Source organism: Silene latifolia, chromosome 5 (genome assembly GCF_048544455.1).
Source record: "Silene latifolia isolate original U9 population chromosome 5, ASM4854445v1, whole genome shotgun sequence".
Taxonomy (NCBI): Eukaryota; Viridiplantae; Streptophyta; class Magnoliopsida; order Caryophyllales; family Caryophyllaceae; genus Silene; species Silene latifolia.
The window spans coordinates 4,083,249-4,102,022 of NC_133530.1; the positions used below are offsets into that span (position 1 = coordinate 4,083,249).

General features: G+C 46.3%; 1 protein-coding gene and 1 non-coding gene across 2 annotated transcripts; one reads left to right on the forward strand and one right to left on the reverse strand.

The window, feature by feature from the left end:
* The first annotated feature begins 12,937 nt into the window (after positions 1–12,937).
* Positions 12,938–18,384, forward strand: LOC141657970 (uncharacterized). Its single transcript, XM_074465359.1, has 3 exons — positions 12,938–13,710; positions 14,215–15,754; positions 15,826–18,384. Exons 1-3 carry the CDS (start codon positions 12,938–12,940, stop codon positions 18,382–18,384), a joined length of 4,872 nt encoding a protein of 1,623 aa, XP_074321460.1.
* Positions 13,310–13,416, reverse strand: LOC141658282 (small nucleolar RNA R71). The gene has a single exon (XR_012549176.1). It is a non-coding gene; the product is annotated as a small nucleolar RNA R71 (small nucleolar RNA).
* Positions 18,385–18,774: the final 390 nt, after the last annotated feature.

The following is an 18,774-nucleotide window of genomic DNA, read 5'->3' on the forward strand; positions in this document are numbered from 1 at the left end:
AACGGCAATAATTGACGGATTAGGAGTTAAGGGTCACGTTAAGTGTAATTAATGGACCACAGGGTTACCAAAGTTTTTTGGTGGAATGGAAGGTTACCATGTAGAATCTGGAAAAATTGAGGGTTACCATATAGAAAAACCCATGAAATTACTTAAGTTGCATAACTCATAAATTTATCATTAATATATATATTTTCTTATGACATATCCTAAAATTACGATGAAATAAATTTTGAGACAAATTCACTACTCCCGCTATTAATATTTTACTCTTATTAATGAAACAATAGTAATAACATTTCACTACTTGCCCGTAATCATTGTTACTTTCACTACTCCCGCCGTAATTATTGTTACTGTCACTACTGCCGCATTAATATTGATAATTTCATTACTCTCGTCGTAGTTATTGTTACTTTCACTATTGCCGCATTAATATTGCTTATTTCATTACTCCCGTTGTTGTTTCTACCACTTTCAATAATCTCCCTGATAATATTGTTACTTTTACTATTCAAATGAGTGATTACTATCATATAACTATATCCAATGTTACTACAATTCTTTTCTTTACTTACGAAATTACTTTTACTACTTAAGCATGCAATTTTAAGAGGATTCTATATTTATATAAATATATTACATATATGCATTAAATCAAATCGAAACAATTATGCAATATTATATATTATGGAATCTACCTTGAATTATTTATAACCTACTTATATTATATTTTTTGTTCCGGGTGTAATTTCGGAGCAGTGTTGTGACCACGTAAGTTTCTAGAATGATGTCGTTGCTTGTCTCTTCCTTTCACTCTTTCCTGTTTAAGATGAACAAACTGAGGGCTCGGCTTGGGGCCGAACGTACTCACTCCGACGCTCAAGTCAGTAAACTTAGAGAGATAAGTTGTATGTTACTCGGCAAAGTATATTGTAGAGAGATAAGGGAGTTTATACCAGATTAAGATGATTTTCGGATGATTATTCGATCCTTTTCTCAATGAGAGAAGTGGAGTATTTATAGACTTTCACCTTTTGTCACGTAGTGGCCAAGTGGCCAAGTGGCAGAGCAGGTGGAAAGACTATCTTACCCTCGGCCGAGGGACCCATGGCAGGCCGGCAGACCTGGTTGACTCCATGCCGAGGGGACTGGATGTGAGTACGCGGATATGCCTCTCGGCCGGCTAGTTGCCGAGCCGAGACCCAAGTTACGGCCGACGAGGCTGCGTCCGGTTAAATTTGTTAATATGTTGACTTGCTGTCTTTTAGCTTTGACCTTGCTCAATATGTTGACTCGGTCAGCGGGTGCAGAATATGCCCCATCAATTTGCCCCCAGCGTAGTCTATGCCGTGGTATGGACCTTCGATGCGTATTGAGCGTATTCTGCGCAAGTTGAACTTCTTCCTCGGCTTGGTTCTGTTCAGGTCGTACCATATCCCCCCTCCACATGGTTGTGTAATGGACAATGAATGTGGAAAAGAAAAAATGGCGCTGGCCGAGACCAAGGTTGAGAGTGCCGTGTGCTTTTGATTGCCCCCGGCCGGTGCTGCCAAGCTTGGTTGATCAGCTGGCCGTTTGCAAGTAAATACCAAGGAGCGTGTCAAAGAAGGTTGGTTACTGTTATGTCGATTGACATTTCGTGGCTGCATGCTTGACACAGTTGGTGGACGCTTCATGGGCTTTGCTCTGATTGGTCCGCTTCATGGGCTTTGCTCTATAAATAGAGCAGTGTGCCCCTCTTTTTGACCATCAAACTTCATTTCTTCAAAAAAATTTCTCTTTCTAGTTTTTTTCGAAGAGTTTCTTTCTCTCTCTAATTCTCGAAGCGTTACTCGGCGTAACACTTTCTTCCAAGGTAAACAAACAAAAATTTATCAACTTTTATTTGTTAAGTATTTATTGTCACCATGTCTTCTGTTGATGCTCAACCCAGTACCTCTGCGCCGGGGGGCGAACCGTCGCGTCCTGATGAACAGGAGCCACTGGTTGTCACCCCGATAGGGTTTGGGGATCCCAAGTCGCCTTCTCCTGAAATTGATCCAAAATTTTTGGAGGGTTTTGAGGATGATGATGATGATGAGGCGACCCAATCTGATTCGGAGAGGCCGCGTCTCTTGTGGCACGACGAAGCCTGCTCGATCAATCCTGATCGCGTTTGGACAAACAAGTTCGCCTCTGTCTCCGGGCCTGAACTTTTTGAAGATCATTACTCCTTCGGCAGGGGGTATAGAATAATTGTCCCTGAGGGTGATCAGGCCGTCTGTTGCCCTTCCGAAGGTTGTATCGGCGTGTACATCAGACACCTGGAGTATGGGCTCCAGTTTCCTCTTAATGAACACGTTGCTGCCATAATTAAAGCCATGAACGTCGCCGTGGCACAACTGCATCCGTTGGCCATCAGGACGATCGTGGGCTTTGTATGGTTTTGTTTGTTTAAGGGGGAGGCTCCAACGGTGAACCTTTTTCGCCGGCTCCACCATCTTCGGCAGACTACCCTAGGCGGCACGGGGTGGTACAGTGTGCAGACCGAGCCGGGTTATGCGACCGTCACCAAGCTGACATCTTGCAAGGACTGGAAGGGGCGGTGGGTATACGTCGAGGTTCCGGAGGACTATCCGCTGCCCCGGTCCTTCCAGAGCCACGTCAATTTGCGGTGTGAGAGCCGGGGGGAGCATGATAGATATGTCTCCCGTAATAAAAGTAAGATGGACGTCAAGAAGGTCTATCTTAAAGATGACAAAGTGCGGGCTATGAGCATGTTCGAGGCGACGAAGGATGGCACTCCGAAGGGGTGGATGCCTCCGACGCAGATCATCCTTCAAGAAGAGCCGCTTTGTCACGTCGGCCTCATACCGGCCCTCGGCCAGGGTGAGTAGGGTCGGTGTGAGGCCCCTCTTTTTATGCTTTGATGTTTTAGCCTCGGTTTACTTCTTTTGCTTAACTCCTGCTTTGTTTCTTGCAGATCGATTTGGCCCTCTCTCTGTCTCCATCCTCAAGAAGTTGGGACTTGACCAGAACGGGAAAGTCGTTGAGCTGCATCCTAAGGCCGCGCCACGTGATCGCAGACCGGCCCCGCACGAACTTATGGAGCAGGCGATGAAGGCAATGGATGTGGCGGCGACTCAAGCAGAGATTGGCGGTAACGTGCCGCGCCCGGAGAACAAAGACAACGTCTATGGCGGCCACGGCGTCAACTCCAACTCAATCTTCAATCCCCGTAGTCCAAAAGGAGCAGGTGGTCATCGATGTTGAAGAGGAGGTCACCGTTGTGGAGGGTCCTCTTCCTTCAAATAAGAGAAAATAGGCAACGCCTGCTGCTGCTGCTGTTACCGAGGCTGGGAAAGAAAAGGGGCCAGCCGGCCCTCTGTCCAAGAAGGCTAAGACTGGTACGGATCTAACCCATGGCTCGGATTTAGCAGGTTCTTTAGGCATTCCTGATGACAGGCTTTCTGATATGTCAATGAATGTTGACATGGATGCTTTGTCTGGGTTTTTATAGATCCGCCGTCGTCAGTCGTTGTTCCTACTGAACGGCAATTGGGGAAGCAGCATGTGCAGACGGGCGATAAAAATGTCATCGCCGACTCCTCATCCCATAAGGCTTCCTGTGTTCAGCTCAGGGAGGACGGCGTAAAGTTGGCCAAAAGGCTGGTGAAGTGGGCCGAACTAGCCGGTACTCAGCTTATCGAGCAAGAAAAGCTCGTGGCTCAGAGTTCCCCTGAGCTCGAACGGCTTAGGCTTGAGCTATCCGCTGCTAAGAAGGAGGCCGCGAGGACGAAGAAGGACTTCCAGGCCGCCATGAAGGACTTCCTCGCTGAGCGAAAGCTTAAGGAGGAAGCTGAGAAGGCGGTCCTAGCCGAGAGAGCCAAGGTTGAGGCTGCTTTGGCTGATGCCGCTAAGCTGCGGGAGGAGAAGGACAAATTTGAGGGCGGCTACAAGGCCATGGTTGATCAGAGGGAAAAATGGAAGTCTCTGCATGGCGCCGAGGCGAAGGAGCATAAGAACACAAAGGCTATCCTTGCTCTGAGGGAGAAGGATATTGAGACGCTGAAAACCGTCATCATCCCTGACATGTGTGCCCGGTACCGGGACCAAGCTGAAGATGCTACCAGGGATGCGATCAAAGAGCTCCTTCCTGAAGGTACGTTCCCGTGGAAAGATTTTGACCGGCTTCTTGATGAGAAGGCGGCTGCTGCGGAGGCCAAGGCTGCGGATGAGGCGAAGGCGGCGAAGGCTGCTCAGGAAGCTGAGGCCAAGGCGGCCCATGCTGCAAATGTGAAGGAGGCTAGAGAGGAGGCCGAGAGAGCAAAGGCAGGTCAAGCTGCTAAGTCGTCCTCTGGACCGCCCATCGTTGGTAACGCTGGTACTGCTGCCGGTGGCGAGCAGCAACAAGCATAGGGAGACGGGCGGTCGTCACCAGATTCACCCGGCCCTTCGGACAGCTTCAGCTGTTCGGAGGCCAACTATTGAGCCTTTCCTCCCTGCCATCCTTTTGGCGCTTCATGTCTTGATGTCTGTAACCTTTTGTTGTACCTTTTGTTTTTGTTAAACTTTGGTAGGTTGTGTTTAGGCTATCCCTATGGGGACGGCCGTCGACTTTGTTTTGCCTCACCTGTAAACATTTTTCAATAGAGTTTGTTTATTTGCCTTCGGCTTGGCCGAGGCTTTGATCTCATCCTTCATTCAGTTGTCTTATTACGTTTCAACATATTGAGCGCTTTTTCGTTTTTACTTTCGGCTTGGCCGAGGCAGTTAGAATTAGGGCTGAGCAAAACCGTATACCCGATACGGTTTTCAAAACCGTATCGGGTATACGGTTTTTAAAACATCATTTTTTGTGTTCCGGATACGATACGGTTTAACCGGGTATACGGTTTTCGGGTATCCGGTTAAACCGGATATATGAAATCCGGGTATCCGGATACGGTTTTCTATGAAATGCAACTAAAAAAATTCCAGAAATGAAGTACTGGAGTCATTAGGCAGTAGCTTTTCTTCTCTTAATGCCAACTTACATAGAAACCTTCCAAGGATTCAAGTCGTTCAAAGTTTGTTTGATAAATGATTAGAGTTGAAAATCAAAATGGTGGAGGAAGTGATTCCGCCTCAAACTCAAACTATGGCGAGTTTTACTAGTTCACCAAGCAGTAAATCAAAATGATGAATCAGTAAAGCAAAATGAAAATAAATGACGATTTGTGCGGCAATAACAGAAAATGAGTACAAAGGAAAATGAAGCAATCAAAATAATGAAATACAATCGAAATAGAAATGAAAATTAAAACGAAAAACACAAAAACACAAATGAATGCAAACGAAAAGTAAAATGAAGCTTTAAACTTTGATAGATTGACGATTTGTGCGGCAGATCTGTGTATAAAAGAGTTTGTTTGAAAGGAGAGGAAGGAGATCTGTGTAAGTGTGTATGAATTACAGAATTAGGGTTAAGAGATTTGGGGATAGTGAGAGACGCCAGAGGAATGAAATTAGGTTAAAGAATTTGTGACTAGTTTGTGTATCAATGTGAATGTGTGAAATTTATCTTTTTTTTTTTTCCGCAAAACCGGGTCAAAACCGTATATACGGTTTTCATTTTTGGTGACCCGGATACGAAACGGTTTTTAATAAACCGTATCGTGTATCCGAAAATCCGTATCGTATATACGGAAAATCGTATAATAGGAACCGTATATCGTTTCGTATCCGTATTAAAAAACCGTATCGTATATTTTTGCTCAGCCCTAGTTAGAATGCGCATCTCAACTGTACTTAAACGTTTTTTTAACATGTTGGCATGTCGGTCGCTTCCTCCTCCACTCCCGGTCTTAGCCGAGGCGGTCAGATTTGCGCTTCCCAACTGCTGTTGTGAACATGTTAGCGTATCGATCGTTGTGTCCCCGTCGCTCCCGGCTTTGGCCGAGGTAATCGGGGTTACGGCTCGACAGCGTTCGTATCTGTAGACATATTGATCGCTTCCTCTGCCACTCCCGGATTGGCCGAGGCGACTAGAATTGCGTTCTCAACTGTGCTTATACGTTCCTAAGCATGTTGGTCGCTTTCGCGAGTATCAACTGCATTTGTAGTGACTGCCGTGGCGTCTACTAAGCATGTTGGTCGCTTTCGCGAGTATCAACTGCCATTGCGGTGACTGCCCGGCTTTGGCCGTGGCGTCTACCTTGGTACGACTACGGAGGGGACAAGCATTTCGATGGAAAACTTGGATCATTCTTCATAAGGTATAATCATGCGTTGGGGTGCCCACAACGGTCTCGGACACCTCCGCCGCTATACGAAGTATTTCCTTAGGTTGTCTGTGTTCCAATGGCTCATTAGAGGCACACCCTCCATGTCGTCGTAGGTATGTACCCGGCCTCATTTCTTCAACCACCTTGTAGGGTCCTTCCCGGTTGGCCGTCATCTTTCCATGGATGTTTCCTTTGTTGGTTGCGGCCGACTTTCTAAGGACTAAGTCTCCTACTCTTAAGTCCCTTTTGTGGACCCTACGGTTGTATGCTCTTCTCATTCGGTTTTGATATACTGCCAAGTTGAGCCGTGCCGTGTCTCGACTTTCTTCGACCAGGTCTAGGGAGGCTCTCAGGCCTTCCTCTTTTCGGCGGGTCAAAGGTTTGCGTTCGAATGTCGGCACCGCGCTTCAATTAGCGGGACGGCCTCGGACCCATAGACTAGGTGGAATGGACTGTACCCTGTTGCTTCTTTCTCCGTGGTTCGAAGGGACCACAGGACGCCGGGTAGTTCATCAGCCCATCTTCCCTTTAGATCTTCAACCTTCTTCTTCAACCTGTTCAGGATTGTTTTATTAGCTGCTTCCGCCTGTCCGTTGCTCTGAGGGTGGCAGACGGAGGAGTATGCAAATTTGATACCGAGCTCTTCCAACCAATTCATCACCATGTCACTCCAAAACTCTCGGGCGTGGTCAAATACTATGACTTGGGGTAACCCAAAACGAGTTATGACGTTCTCCCAAATCACCTTTCTTACGGCCGTCGTGGTCTTGGCAAGTACCGCGACAGCCTCGACCCATTTGGTGAAGTAGTCAACGGCGACGATCAGGTAATTCCTTCCTCCGGAGGCCGTCGGAAATGGTCCCAATAAATCCATCCCCCACTGTGCAAATGGTAGGGGACTAAGTACTGGTTGCAGGTCTCGGGAAGGTGCATGTATTACCGGAGCATGCATCTGACAATTCTTGCACTTCTTGGTTTTTGCCCTGGAATCTTTCAGCATGGTAGGCCAGAAGTAGCCGGCTCGGAGAGCTTTGTGGGCCAGCGTTCTTGCCCCCATGTGATGTCCACAGATGCCTTCGTGAATCTCTGTCAGTATAAGCTCCGCGTCGGCTGGGCCGACACATTTCAAGAGTGGTCTTATTACGGACCTTCTGTATAATTCTCCTTCGAACACCAAGTACCTTGCGGCAATCCTTTTTATCTTCTGAGAGAGACTGCGGTCCTCCGGTAACTCATTTGTCAGCTTGTATGTCATTATCGGAGTCATCCACGCCGTCTCGGCTTCGATGTCGCCCACCATGCCGACGGTCTCAGTGATGCTTTTAGCATTCCTGATATCCACCAGCACGGTTCGACTGACATTCTTGATGCTTGAACTGGCAAGCTTTGAGAGAGTGTCGGCTCGGTTGTTCTCAGACCTAGGGATGCACTGTATTTGGAAAGATTTGAATTTTGAGGTGTCAGCTTTTACCCTCTCCAGATACCTTATCATCCCGTCGTCTCGAGTCTCATACTCTTCTCTGATTTGATTAGTCACTAAGAGTGAATCTGTTTTCACCACAATATGCTCCGCCCCGGCAGCTCTAGCTAACTCGACTCCAGTTATCACCGCCTCATATTCGGACTCGTTATTTGAGGCCGAGAAGGTAAACTTCAAGGCGTACTCAAACTCGTCTCCGTTAGGGCTGATGATAAGGATGCCGGCTCCTGAGCTGTTCGCCGTAGAGGACCCATCGGTATATACTTCCCATACGCCGGGATGTGATTCTTCTTGATATGTGCACTCGGCCAGGAAGTCTGCAAGCGCTTGCCCCTTTATCGAAGGCCTCGGCTTGTACTGAATGCCGAAGCCGGAGAGCTCCACTGCCCATTTGATAAGTCTGCCGGATTTTTCGAACTTTTCTAATGCTTTCTCCAATGGCTGGTCGGTTAAGACCGTCACGGGATGTGCGTCGAAGTAGGGTTTTAGCTTCCTTGTGGCAACGACGACGGCAAAGGCCGCTTTTTCAATCAGTGGGTAATTTCTTTCGGCGGTCAGCAGTGTATGGCTGATAAAGTAAATTGGGTGTTGCTGCTTATTTTCTTCCCTGACGATTACGGCACTGACCGTGGACGAGGTAACTGCTAGATATAGATATAGCGTCTCCCCCAGCATCGGCCTGGACAGGGTCGGCAGTGTCAGAAGGTGAGCTTTCAGTTGCCTGAAAGCTGTGCTCTGTTGCTCCCCCCAGCTAAAGTTTTTATTCCCCTTCAGCACTGTAAAGAACGGAGTGCTCTTGTCGGCTGACCGAGAGATAAAGCGGGCAAGAGTCGTCATCCTCCCGGTCAGTGTCATAACCTCTTTTCGATTTCTCGGCTCCGGCAGGTCTAGTATCGCTTGGACTTTCTCTGGATTGGCATCAATTCCCCTGGCGCTGACAAGCACGCCGAGGAACTTGCCGGCCCGGACACCGAAGCTGCATTTCTTTGGGTTAAGCTTCATTCTATATTTCCTTAGTGAACAAAATGTCTCGCTTAAATCGGTCAAGTGCTCGCTGTCAGACTTGCTTTTTACAATAGCATCGTCGACGTAAGCCTCGATGTTTCGCCCTTTTTGATTTTGGAACACTTTGTGCACCAGCCTAATGTAAGTTGCGCCAACGTTCTTCAAACCGAACGGCATCATTTTATACATGTATGTGCCGTGTATGGTGATGAATGCGCACTTAGGCATGTCTTTCTCGGCCATGAATACCTGATGATACCCTGAGAAGGCGTCCAACAGGCTCAGCATAGTGTAGCCTGTTGTGGCGTCAATTAAGCTATCTATTCGAGGCAAGAGATAGCAATCTTTAGGGCACGCTTTATTAAGATTGGTAAAATCAACACACATCTTCCACGCCCCTGATGACTTCCTCACCATTACAACATTTGCTAGCCACTCAGGGTAACTACAAGGCATGATAAAGCCCGCCTCTAATAATTTGTCTACCTCGGCTTTGATGGCGTCGTCCTTCTCGGCCTAGGAGTTCCTCATCTTCTGCTTGACAGGGCGAGCGGTGGAGAGTACGTTCGGCTTGTGAACGATCACCTCCGGCTCACGCCGGCATCTCGGCCGCCGAGTATGCGAAGACATCTCTGTTCTTCCTCAGCAGGTCTAGGAGATCGGCTCTGAATTTTGGCTCCAGGTCGGCACCGATAGTTACGGTGCGCCCTGGGTCAATTTCCACTTCCTCGGTCTCGGCTCCTTCGACCATGCCGACGTTAGTATCCATCCGTTCGCTATCCTGCTGTAAGGATGGGCTCTTCCCTTTCTTCGATTTCTTTGCCACTTTGAGGGATTGCATGTTGCACCCTCTGGCAGATACTTGGACATTGACAATTTCATCTCTCTCGTCCTTTGAGACGAGCTTTTGTGCCTCCCCCCGGTCCGAGACGTACATCAATGTCAGGGCCCGGATGGACATCACAGCATCGGCCTCGCTCAAAGTGACCCGTCCTATGAGAACGTTGTAGGCAGACGAACCATCAATAACCACGAACTCAGATAAAACATTTTTGGCCGCATCCGCTTGGCCGAACATCACCCGATCCCGATTGACCCCGGGGTACCAGGCGGCCCGAGAGAGAAGTTGTATAGCGGGTTGGTGCAGGGGCTCAGGTCTTCAATCTTCATACCGAGATTAAGAAAACACTCCCTGAACATGATGTTTGTGTAGGCGCCTGTGTCAATCAGGCACCTTTTCACCAAGTGGTTGGCTATGTCCAGGTGGACGACAAGCGGGTCGCTGTGCGGGGCCACGACTCCTTCGTAGTCCTTCTTTCCGATGGTTATATCGGGGACGGTGGAAGCGGGGATCGCTGTTGTGGGCACAAAGTTGATGGCTTGGTATAGCTCATTTAGGTGCCGTTTGTGCCCATTAGCTGACCCACCGTTCTCGTTTCCTCCGATGACAACCTGGATCACTCCCATCCGCTGGAATACTGATTTTTTATTCGCCCCGTCGGAGCTTGTTTCTGGGCCTCCAGCTACATACTTGCTGAGGGCCCCTTTTCGGATTAGCTCCTTGATGGCGTTCCTCAGATGCCGACAGTTGTCGGTCTTATGGCCGGTTTGGCCGTGGTATTCGCAAAACTGGCTAAGGTCACCGTCCCCCCTCGCCTTGGGGGGCCTTGCCCATTTCTGCCCTTCATTCTTGCTTAGGGCAAAGACCTCGGCCGGTGATTTGACCAGGGGGGTGAGACTGTTGTACCGCTTCTGGGTGTATGGTCCCGAACTCCCCCCGGCGCCCGCCGAGTGCTGTTTCCTATTAAATCTCTCAGGCCGTGACCTATTAACGTCACTGATATACGATTAATTTACTTCTAATTCCCTCTTTCTTTTATGCGTACCGACTCATATCGAGTCGGTTTCGGGTGTTTTTCCTTGCGTTTTGTGCCCAATGCCCGTACTTGTCACTTTGTGCATCCTTTTGCAGGAAACGGCCCAAGTGTGGAGGAATTGGGGCGAGAAAGGCACCCCATTGCCTTTACATGAAGAAGAGGTGAAGAAATGAAGAAGAGTGTGTTTTGCCGGCAGACCGGCAGCCGGTCTAGCCACCGGCAAAACACATCCCCAGGAATTACTCAGAAATTTGAAGAAAAGCTGAATAGAGTGCTTTGCCGGCAGGCCGGCAACCGGCCCACCGGTAAAGCACAGCAATTGGAATTTATAGAAGAATTGGAGGAAAAACAAGCTTGGCCTCGCTGCCGGTAGGAGCACCGGCAGCCGGTCAACCGGCATTTCACACATCAAGAGATAAGAAGAAGGTGTTTTGCCGGCAGGCCGGCAACCGGCCCACCGGCAAAACACGAATGCCAGCAATTTTAATTCATTGCACGGTTTTGCCGGTTGGACCACCGGCAGCCGGTCCACCGGCAAAACGCAGCAGCAGCGAGAATTTGGGCTTTTCCTTCTTTTCTTCCTCTTTTCTTCCTAATCTTGTAAAAGCCTATAAATACCCCCCCTTAAACCCTTTTTGAGACACAACCCTAGATCTGAGAATATTTCCCCTTCAAGTTTAAAACTTTGCTAATCCTTTGCTAATCATTCCTTAATTAAACTAGTAATTCAATCAATTTGTGATTGAATTTGGGTTGTAAGAAGAAGATTGAAAGTTTATACTTATTTATTCTATCATTATTCCTTTCTTGCTTCTTGATTGGTATTATTTCTTTCCTTATTTTCATTTGTTTACATTTTGTTCTTCCTTCAAGTTTATTTGATTGTTTATGTTGAAATTGTTGTTATTGTTTGTTTGTTGTTGTTAATTTCATCATTGTTCATCTTTTCATTGTTCCTCTTTGCTTTGATTCTCTTTCTTTTGTTCATCCTTGGATAGTTGTCCCCAAAGACTTAATCTTTGGGTTGATTTGGTTAAAGATTGTGCCTTTTGGATTAGTTAACCTTGTTATTAGATATAATCTCTTTCTCTCTTGATTATTGTTGAATTTGTTGCATGATTAGTAGTAAGATTCATCTTCCCACCATGTTTGTGACCAAAGTTTCCACCTTTATTGTTTATTTTGCAATTAGAACCATGATTAGTGAGTAGTCTCCTTCTAGGACTCGGTTTGACCCGATATGGGTAATTTCACTAACTAATTGTCACTAAGGCTAATTTGTGGGGAAAATTGGTTAGGGTAGTCTTGGGGAATTTTCATGCTTAAGGTTTGGTTTCCGGGTAGTGTCGGCTTTTGACCCTTGTCCACCAACGGAAGTTGGTTAGGTCGTTAGTCGAGTATTTTGGGACCGACCCTTGTCACCAACTAAGGTTGAGACCGGAAGGGAGAACCGAGGGAGGGTGCCCCTAGGCTAGTGTTTGAAATCGACCTCCGGAAGGGGGAGTGGGATGACCCGGATTTTGATGAGGGCTTAATGACCTTGACCATTCACTTGACCTCCTTGGGAAAATGCATGTTCTTGGGGTTGTCGGGTTTTGAGTTAGGGATGCCGACTTTCGAACCCGAGAGGGGGGTTAGTCGGAATAGCTAGTGTCCTAGTGCGAGACCGGAAGGGAGGTTCTAGGCAAATTAGAGCCATCTCCCCCTTACCTTTCTACCCCTTTTGATTAGCCGAGACGATTAGTATGCGGAATTACTCATATTCATGGTTGGACCGAGTTCTAGTCATTCTCTTTATTTGATTTATCCTTTATCTTTAGCTTGTTCTTACCTTATCTAGTTGTTTGTCTTTAAATTCGATAGTTTAGCGCTAGTTTGTTACCACCCACTTTGTTATTTATCGACTTAGCTAAACCGGTGAATTAGAACGATTAGTACTCCACCTACTCCTTGTGGGATCGACCCTTTTAAGTGTACAACGATAAAATCGTGCACTTGCGAGGTATAACTTGATACCATCAAGTTTTTGGCGCCGTTGCCGGGGAGTACGGCTTGATATTAATCGTTTTTGTTCTAGTTTAGACTAAGTCCTTTGTTACTAATCTTTTCTTTCAAGTGCTTAGGTCTTTTGCATGAGTAGGCGACGAAGACGAGGTCAACCGATTTATCAACTTGACCGCGAAATTGAAGCCACGGCAAGAAGACTTAATTCATTAAGAAGAAGGGGTTTACTTGATATTCCACCGATTGAAGAAGTTAATCACCAAGAAGCTACCGAAGTAGTGTTTGAAAATCCTTTTGGGGTTTTAGAAGAAGAGCCTAACACCATGGGTGATCCGGTTCCGATAAGAGACACTATGGCTCCTAAGCACATAGTCAATCCAAGCATCCAAAGGCCACGAATTCAAGCTAATAACTTTGAAATTAAAAATGCCTTGCTCAACCTTGTTCAAGACAACCAATTTGGAGGAGGTCCCTTGGAGAACCCAAATGATCATCTAAATGATTTCCTTGAAAATTGTGATATGTACAAATCAAATGGGGTTTCCGATGACGCGGTTTGCCTTAGGTTGTTCCCCCGTTCTCTTAGGGGTTCGGCCAAGGATTGGTTGAAGAATTGTGACCCGGATTCCTTCAAGACATGGGATGAGTTGGCATCGGCATTTTTGAACAAGTATTTCCCACCCTCAAGAACGGCGAAAGTGAAGAGTGAACTACAAAGCTTTACTCAAGAAGACGATGAGACCTTATATGAGGCATGGGAACGGTATAAGAAGCTCCAACGGTTGTGCCCACACCATGGCATCTCCGAGGCCGAGCTAGTGAACAATTTCTACAAAGGGTTAACTCAAGACCTACGGCTTTCATTGGATGCGGGATCCGGGAAAGGTGCCTTAGACATTTTGGGGCATAAAGCGGCGAAGGAACTAATTGAGGAGATGGCCTCAAGAACTATGGAATGGGGAAGTGATAGGCAAATGAGGAAAGGGAAGAGCAAGGATTCTAATTCGGTTTTGAATGTGGAAGTTAAGGGTATGCTAGATGAACTAACCCAACAAGTTGCTTTGCTAAATTCAAAACCTAAGGGCTCCGATATGAGGCAAGTCTTGTCGTGCGAGTTGTGTGGTGAACAAGGGCACACTCCCATTGGGTGTCCCTTGATTGCACCCCTAGGTGAGGAATGCTATGAGCAAGTGAATGGGATTTGGGAGTCCACAAGTGCAAGACAAGGGTTCAACAATAATAATAACAACCAATTTGTCAATGGAAAAAGAACTCATCCTTTCTTGTCTTATGCTTCACAAAACATTCAAAATCCAACCACTTCCCAACCTCAACAACAACCAAGGTTCAATCAAAACTCCCAATTCCAAAGACAAATTCCACCCGGTTTCCAAGGGAAACAATTCATCACCCAAAACCAACAACCATTTGGGGGTTTCAAGGGGCAAAATTTCAATCAACAACAAACCCAAAATTTCCAACCACAAAACCAAAACTTCCAAACCCCTCAAAAACCATCTTGGGAACAAGCTTTTGAACAATTGGTCATTGCAAATCAAAAATCCGACTCGAAGCTTGATAACCACATTGCCTCACAAAGCCGGGTGAATGATGAAATACGGGCATCACAAAAGGCTACGGAAACTCATGTGGCCCAAATTTCTCAACAATTGAGTCAATTGGCTCAAAATCCGGGGAAGTTTCCGGGGAATACGGTTAACCCAAGGGAGATGAATGCGGTGTTTTTGAGGAGTGGTAAGCAATTGGAGGAGGTTGAGAAATCTCCTAATTGGAAGAGGAAAAGGGTGTCAAGTGAAGTGGTGAAAGAGCACCCGGTTGAAGTTGTGCAAGAAGATGAGATCATGGTGGAGAAGTCTAAGGAGGTGGAGATGGTTGACCCTCCAAAGCAAGATGAGCCTATTGCAACTAAGGCCAAAGAATGTACTCTACCACCAAGGGAGTATGTAGCACCGGTACCCTTTCCACAAAGGCTTGCAAAGCCTAGAATTGAAAAGAAGTATGAGAAGTTTGTGGAGATCTTGAAGGGAATGAATGTCACGATTCCTTTCCTTGACATGATTACCGAAATTCCATCTTATGGCAAGTTTCTTAAGGAACTTGTCACTTTGAAGAAGAAGAATGGAGAGGTGCAAACCATCAACCTCTCTAAGGAATGTAGTGCTATACTCACTCACACCAACAAGCTTCCTAACAAGCTAGAAGACTCGGGGAGTTTCTCTATCCCTTGTTCTATCCAAGGGGTGGCTATTAAAAGAGCTTTGTGTGATTTGGGGGCTAGTGTGAGCCTCATGCCACTTTCTATATTCAAGAGGCTTGATTTGGGAGACTTGAAACCTACTAGAGTTTCGCTTCAACTTGCCGATAGGTCGGTTAAGTTTCCCATAGGTGTGATTGAAGATGTACCCTTGGTAGTTGGGAAGCTTGTCATACCTTGTGATTTCTTTGTTATGGATATGCCCGAGGATCACAATGTGCCAATTATTTTGGGGCGACCTTGTCTTGCCACCGGGGGAGCTATGATCGACGTTAAGAGTGGGAAACTATCTTTGCAAGTAGGTGAGGATAGGGTGGAATTTGAACTCCACAAGTCCATGGAAGCTCCGTCTCTCGGTGACACTTGTTGCATTGTTGACATTCTTGAGAATCCCATGGAGGAGCATGACCCGAAAGCTTCCTCCATGGATCCTTTGGAAACTTGCCTTGTTAGTGGGTATGAGGTCGATGACAAAGATATTGAGACTCTTGCATATGTGTGGATGTTGGATTCGGCTCCTATTCATGAACAAGCTCCCAAATTTGAAGTGTTGGAAGTCGGTAAGAAGGAGGAGAGTTCCACGCCTCCTCCTACGGTTGAACTTAAACCCCTTCCCTCTTCTTTGAAGTATGAATTTCTAGGAGATAATTCCACTTTTCCCGTCATCATCAATAGTGCACTTGATGACACCCAAACCTCAAAACTCATTTCTTTGCTCAAAAGGTTCAAGGGTGTCCTTGGGTACACTATTGGTGACCTCAAGGGGATTAGTCCCTCTTTGTGTACTCATAAAATTCTTCTTGAAAATGAGGATGCATCCTCAATTGAGCCACAAAGAAGGCTTAATCCCATCATGAAAGAGGTTGTAAGGAAAGAAGTCCTTAAGCTACTTGACGCGGGCATTATCTATCCTATTTCGGATAGTAGGTGGGTAAGCCCGGTTCATGTAGTTCCCAAAAAGGAGGCATGACGGTAGTGCGAAATGACAAGAATGAATTGATTCCTACAAGGACGGTAACCGGGTGGAGAATGTGCGTGGACTATAGGAAGTTGAACAAGTCCACCCGGAAGGATCACTTTCCTTTACCGTTCATGGATCAAATGCTAGAAAGATTAGCTCAACACAACTATTTTTGCTTCTTGGATGGCTATTCGGGATTTTTCCAAATCCCCATCCATCCAAGCGACCAAGAAAAGACCACCTTTACTTGTCCCTTTGGCACCTATGCATATAGGAGGATGCCATTCGGACTATGTAATGCTCCATCTACCTTTCAAAGAGCTATGATGTCAATTTTCTCCGATTTCATTGAACAAGAAATGGAAGTTTTCATGGATGATTTCTCGGTTGTTGGGAAAAGTTTTGAAAGTTGTTTAATGAATTTGGAGAAAGTTTTGAGCAAGTGTCAAGAGTCTAACCTTGTGCTTAATTGGGAGAAGTGCCATTTCATGGTACAAGAAGGTGTTGTGTTGGGACACATAGTGTCCAATCGTGGGATAAAAGTTGATAAGGCTAAGATTGAAGTCATTGCTAGTCTCCCACCCCCCACCAATGTCAAGGGGGTGAGAAGTTTCCTTGGACATGCGGGCTTTTACCGCCGCTTCATCAAGGACTTCTCTAAGATTGCGAGGCCCTTGACCGAGTTGTTAGCCAAAGATACTCCTTTTGTGTTCTCTAACCGTTGTCTTGATGCTTTCAATAGGTTAAAGGAAGCTTTGACAAGTGCTCCTATTATACAACCTCCGGATTGGAGCTTGCCGTTTGAGTTGATGTGTGATGCGAGCGATCATGCCTTGGGCGCGGTATTAGGCCAAAGGAAGGATGGAAAGGTGCATGCAATTCATTATGCAAGCAAAACTCTTGATGATGCTCAAACAAATTACTCAACAACGGAAAAGGAGCTCTTGGCCGTGGTTTTTGCAATGGAAAAGTTCCGGACCTATTTAGTGGGAGCTAAGGTTATAGTGTTCACCGATCATGTTGCCTTGAGACACTTGCTCATCAAGAAGGAGTCCAAGCCTCGATTGATTAGGTGGATACTTCTTCTCCAAGAGTTTGATATGGAAATTAGGGATAAGAAAGGAGTTGAAAATGTGGTGGCCGATCATTTATCCCGGCTAATCAACCTCAATGTTGACAATGGGCTCCCTATCAATGATTACTTGCCCGATGACCACTTGTTGTCCCTAAACTTGGGTGAAGCACCGTGGTATGCGGATATAGTGAATTATTTGGTCTCCGGGATAATCCCATATGATTATGACTCACATAAGAAGAAGAAATTCTTTCATGATCTAAAGCAATATTTTTGGGATGAGCCTTGTTTATACAAATCTTGCGCGGATGGGATAATCCGGAGGTGCATTCCAAGTGAAGAGGTGAAGCCGATAATTTCACATTGCCATGATATGCCAAGTGGAGGGCATGGTAGTTCAAGAAAGACCGCCGCAAGGGTGCTCCAATGCGGTTTCTATTGGCCTTCCCTATTCCATGATGTGGCAACCTACGTCAAAGGGTGTGATAAGTGTCAACGAAGCGGCAATATTTCAAGGAGGCATGAGATGCCAATGAACTACATTCTAGAGGTGGAGTTGTTTGATGTATGGGGAATTGACTATCAAGGTCCTTTTCCATCATCCAATGGATATGAGTACATACTTGTTGCGGTAGATTATGTGAGTAAATGGGTTGAAGCTATCCCAACAAAAACTTGTGATGCAAAGTCGGTGACAAAACTCATGGAAACTATCATATTTCCAAGGTTCGGCGTCCCAAGAATTGTGATTAGTGATCGTGGGAATCATTTTCGGGAAAGAACTCTTGATGCTCTTCTAAAGAAACATGGGGTGCAACATAGGCGTAGTCTTGCCTACCACCCACAAGCAAACGGCCAAGCCGAAATCTCAAACCGTGAAATTAAGATGATTCTTGAGAAGACCGTGAGCCGGTCAAGGAAGGATTGGTCAACCAAGCTCAACGATGCATTATGGGCTTACCGGACCGCTTTCAAAACACCGATAGGAACTTCACCGTTCCGGTTGGTGTATGGAAAGCCTTGTCACTTACCGGTAGAGTTGGAGCACAAGGCACATTGGGCAATCCGACTTCTCAACTTCGACTTGAAGAGTGCCGGAGAAAAGAGGCTTCTTGACCTCAATGAGTTGGAAGAATTCAGGCTTGAGGCTTATGAGAGCTCAAGGATTTACAAAGAGAAGACTAAGAAATTTCATGACAAGAAAATTTTGAGAAGAGAATTCGAGGTGGGAGAGTTGGTCCTCCTTTTTAACTCGCGGTTCAAGCTATTCGCGGGGAAGCTCAAGTCTAAGTGGTCGGGACCTTTCACCGTGGTCCGAGTCTTTCCACATGGAGCGGTTGAAATATCCGATGGAGATCACTCTTTCAAGGTGAACGGGCAAAGGCTCAAGCACTATGTTGCCGGAACCCCTATAATCAAGGATGTGAGCTCCATCGCCACCTCTCTTCCAAATTATTGATTGTGATTCTTAACTCCGTCGAGCCTACGACATAAAACAAGGGCGCTACATGGGAGGCAACCCATGCATCTTTGTATATAGCATGCATTTTAGACTAGTTGTGAGAGATTTGGAGTCGTATTTTGTCTATTTGGATTGGTGACGGAGGTCACTTTTGAAGAACACAAGTTTTATTTTCGTTGACCCGAAATCCCGACATCATGCGTCGGAGTAGTTGCGGAAAACTAGAATCCCGTGGTCAATGAAAAAGCTCAAAGTTGAGTTGAAGAAAAATTGAGCAAAAATGAAGAACACAACGAAAAATAACTGAGTGTTGTGTTTTGCCGGTGGACCGGCAGCCGGTTGGTCCACCGGCAGCGAGGCCAAACAAATTTTTGACAAATTTATGTA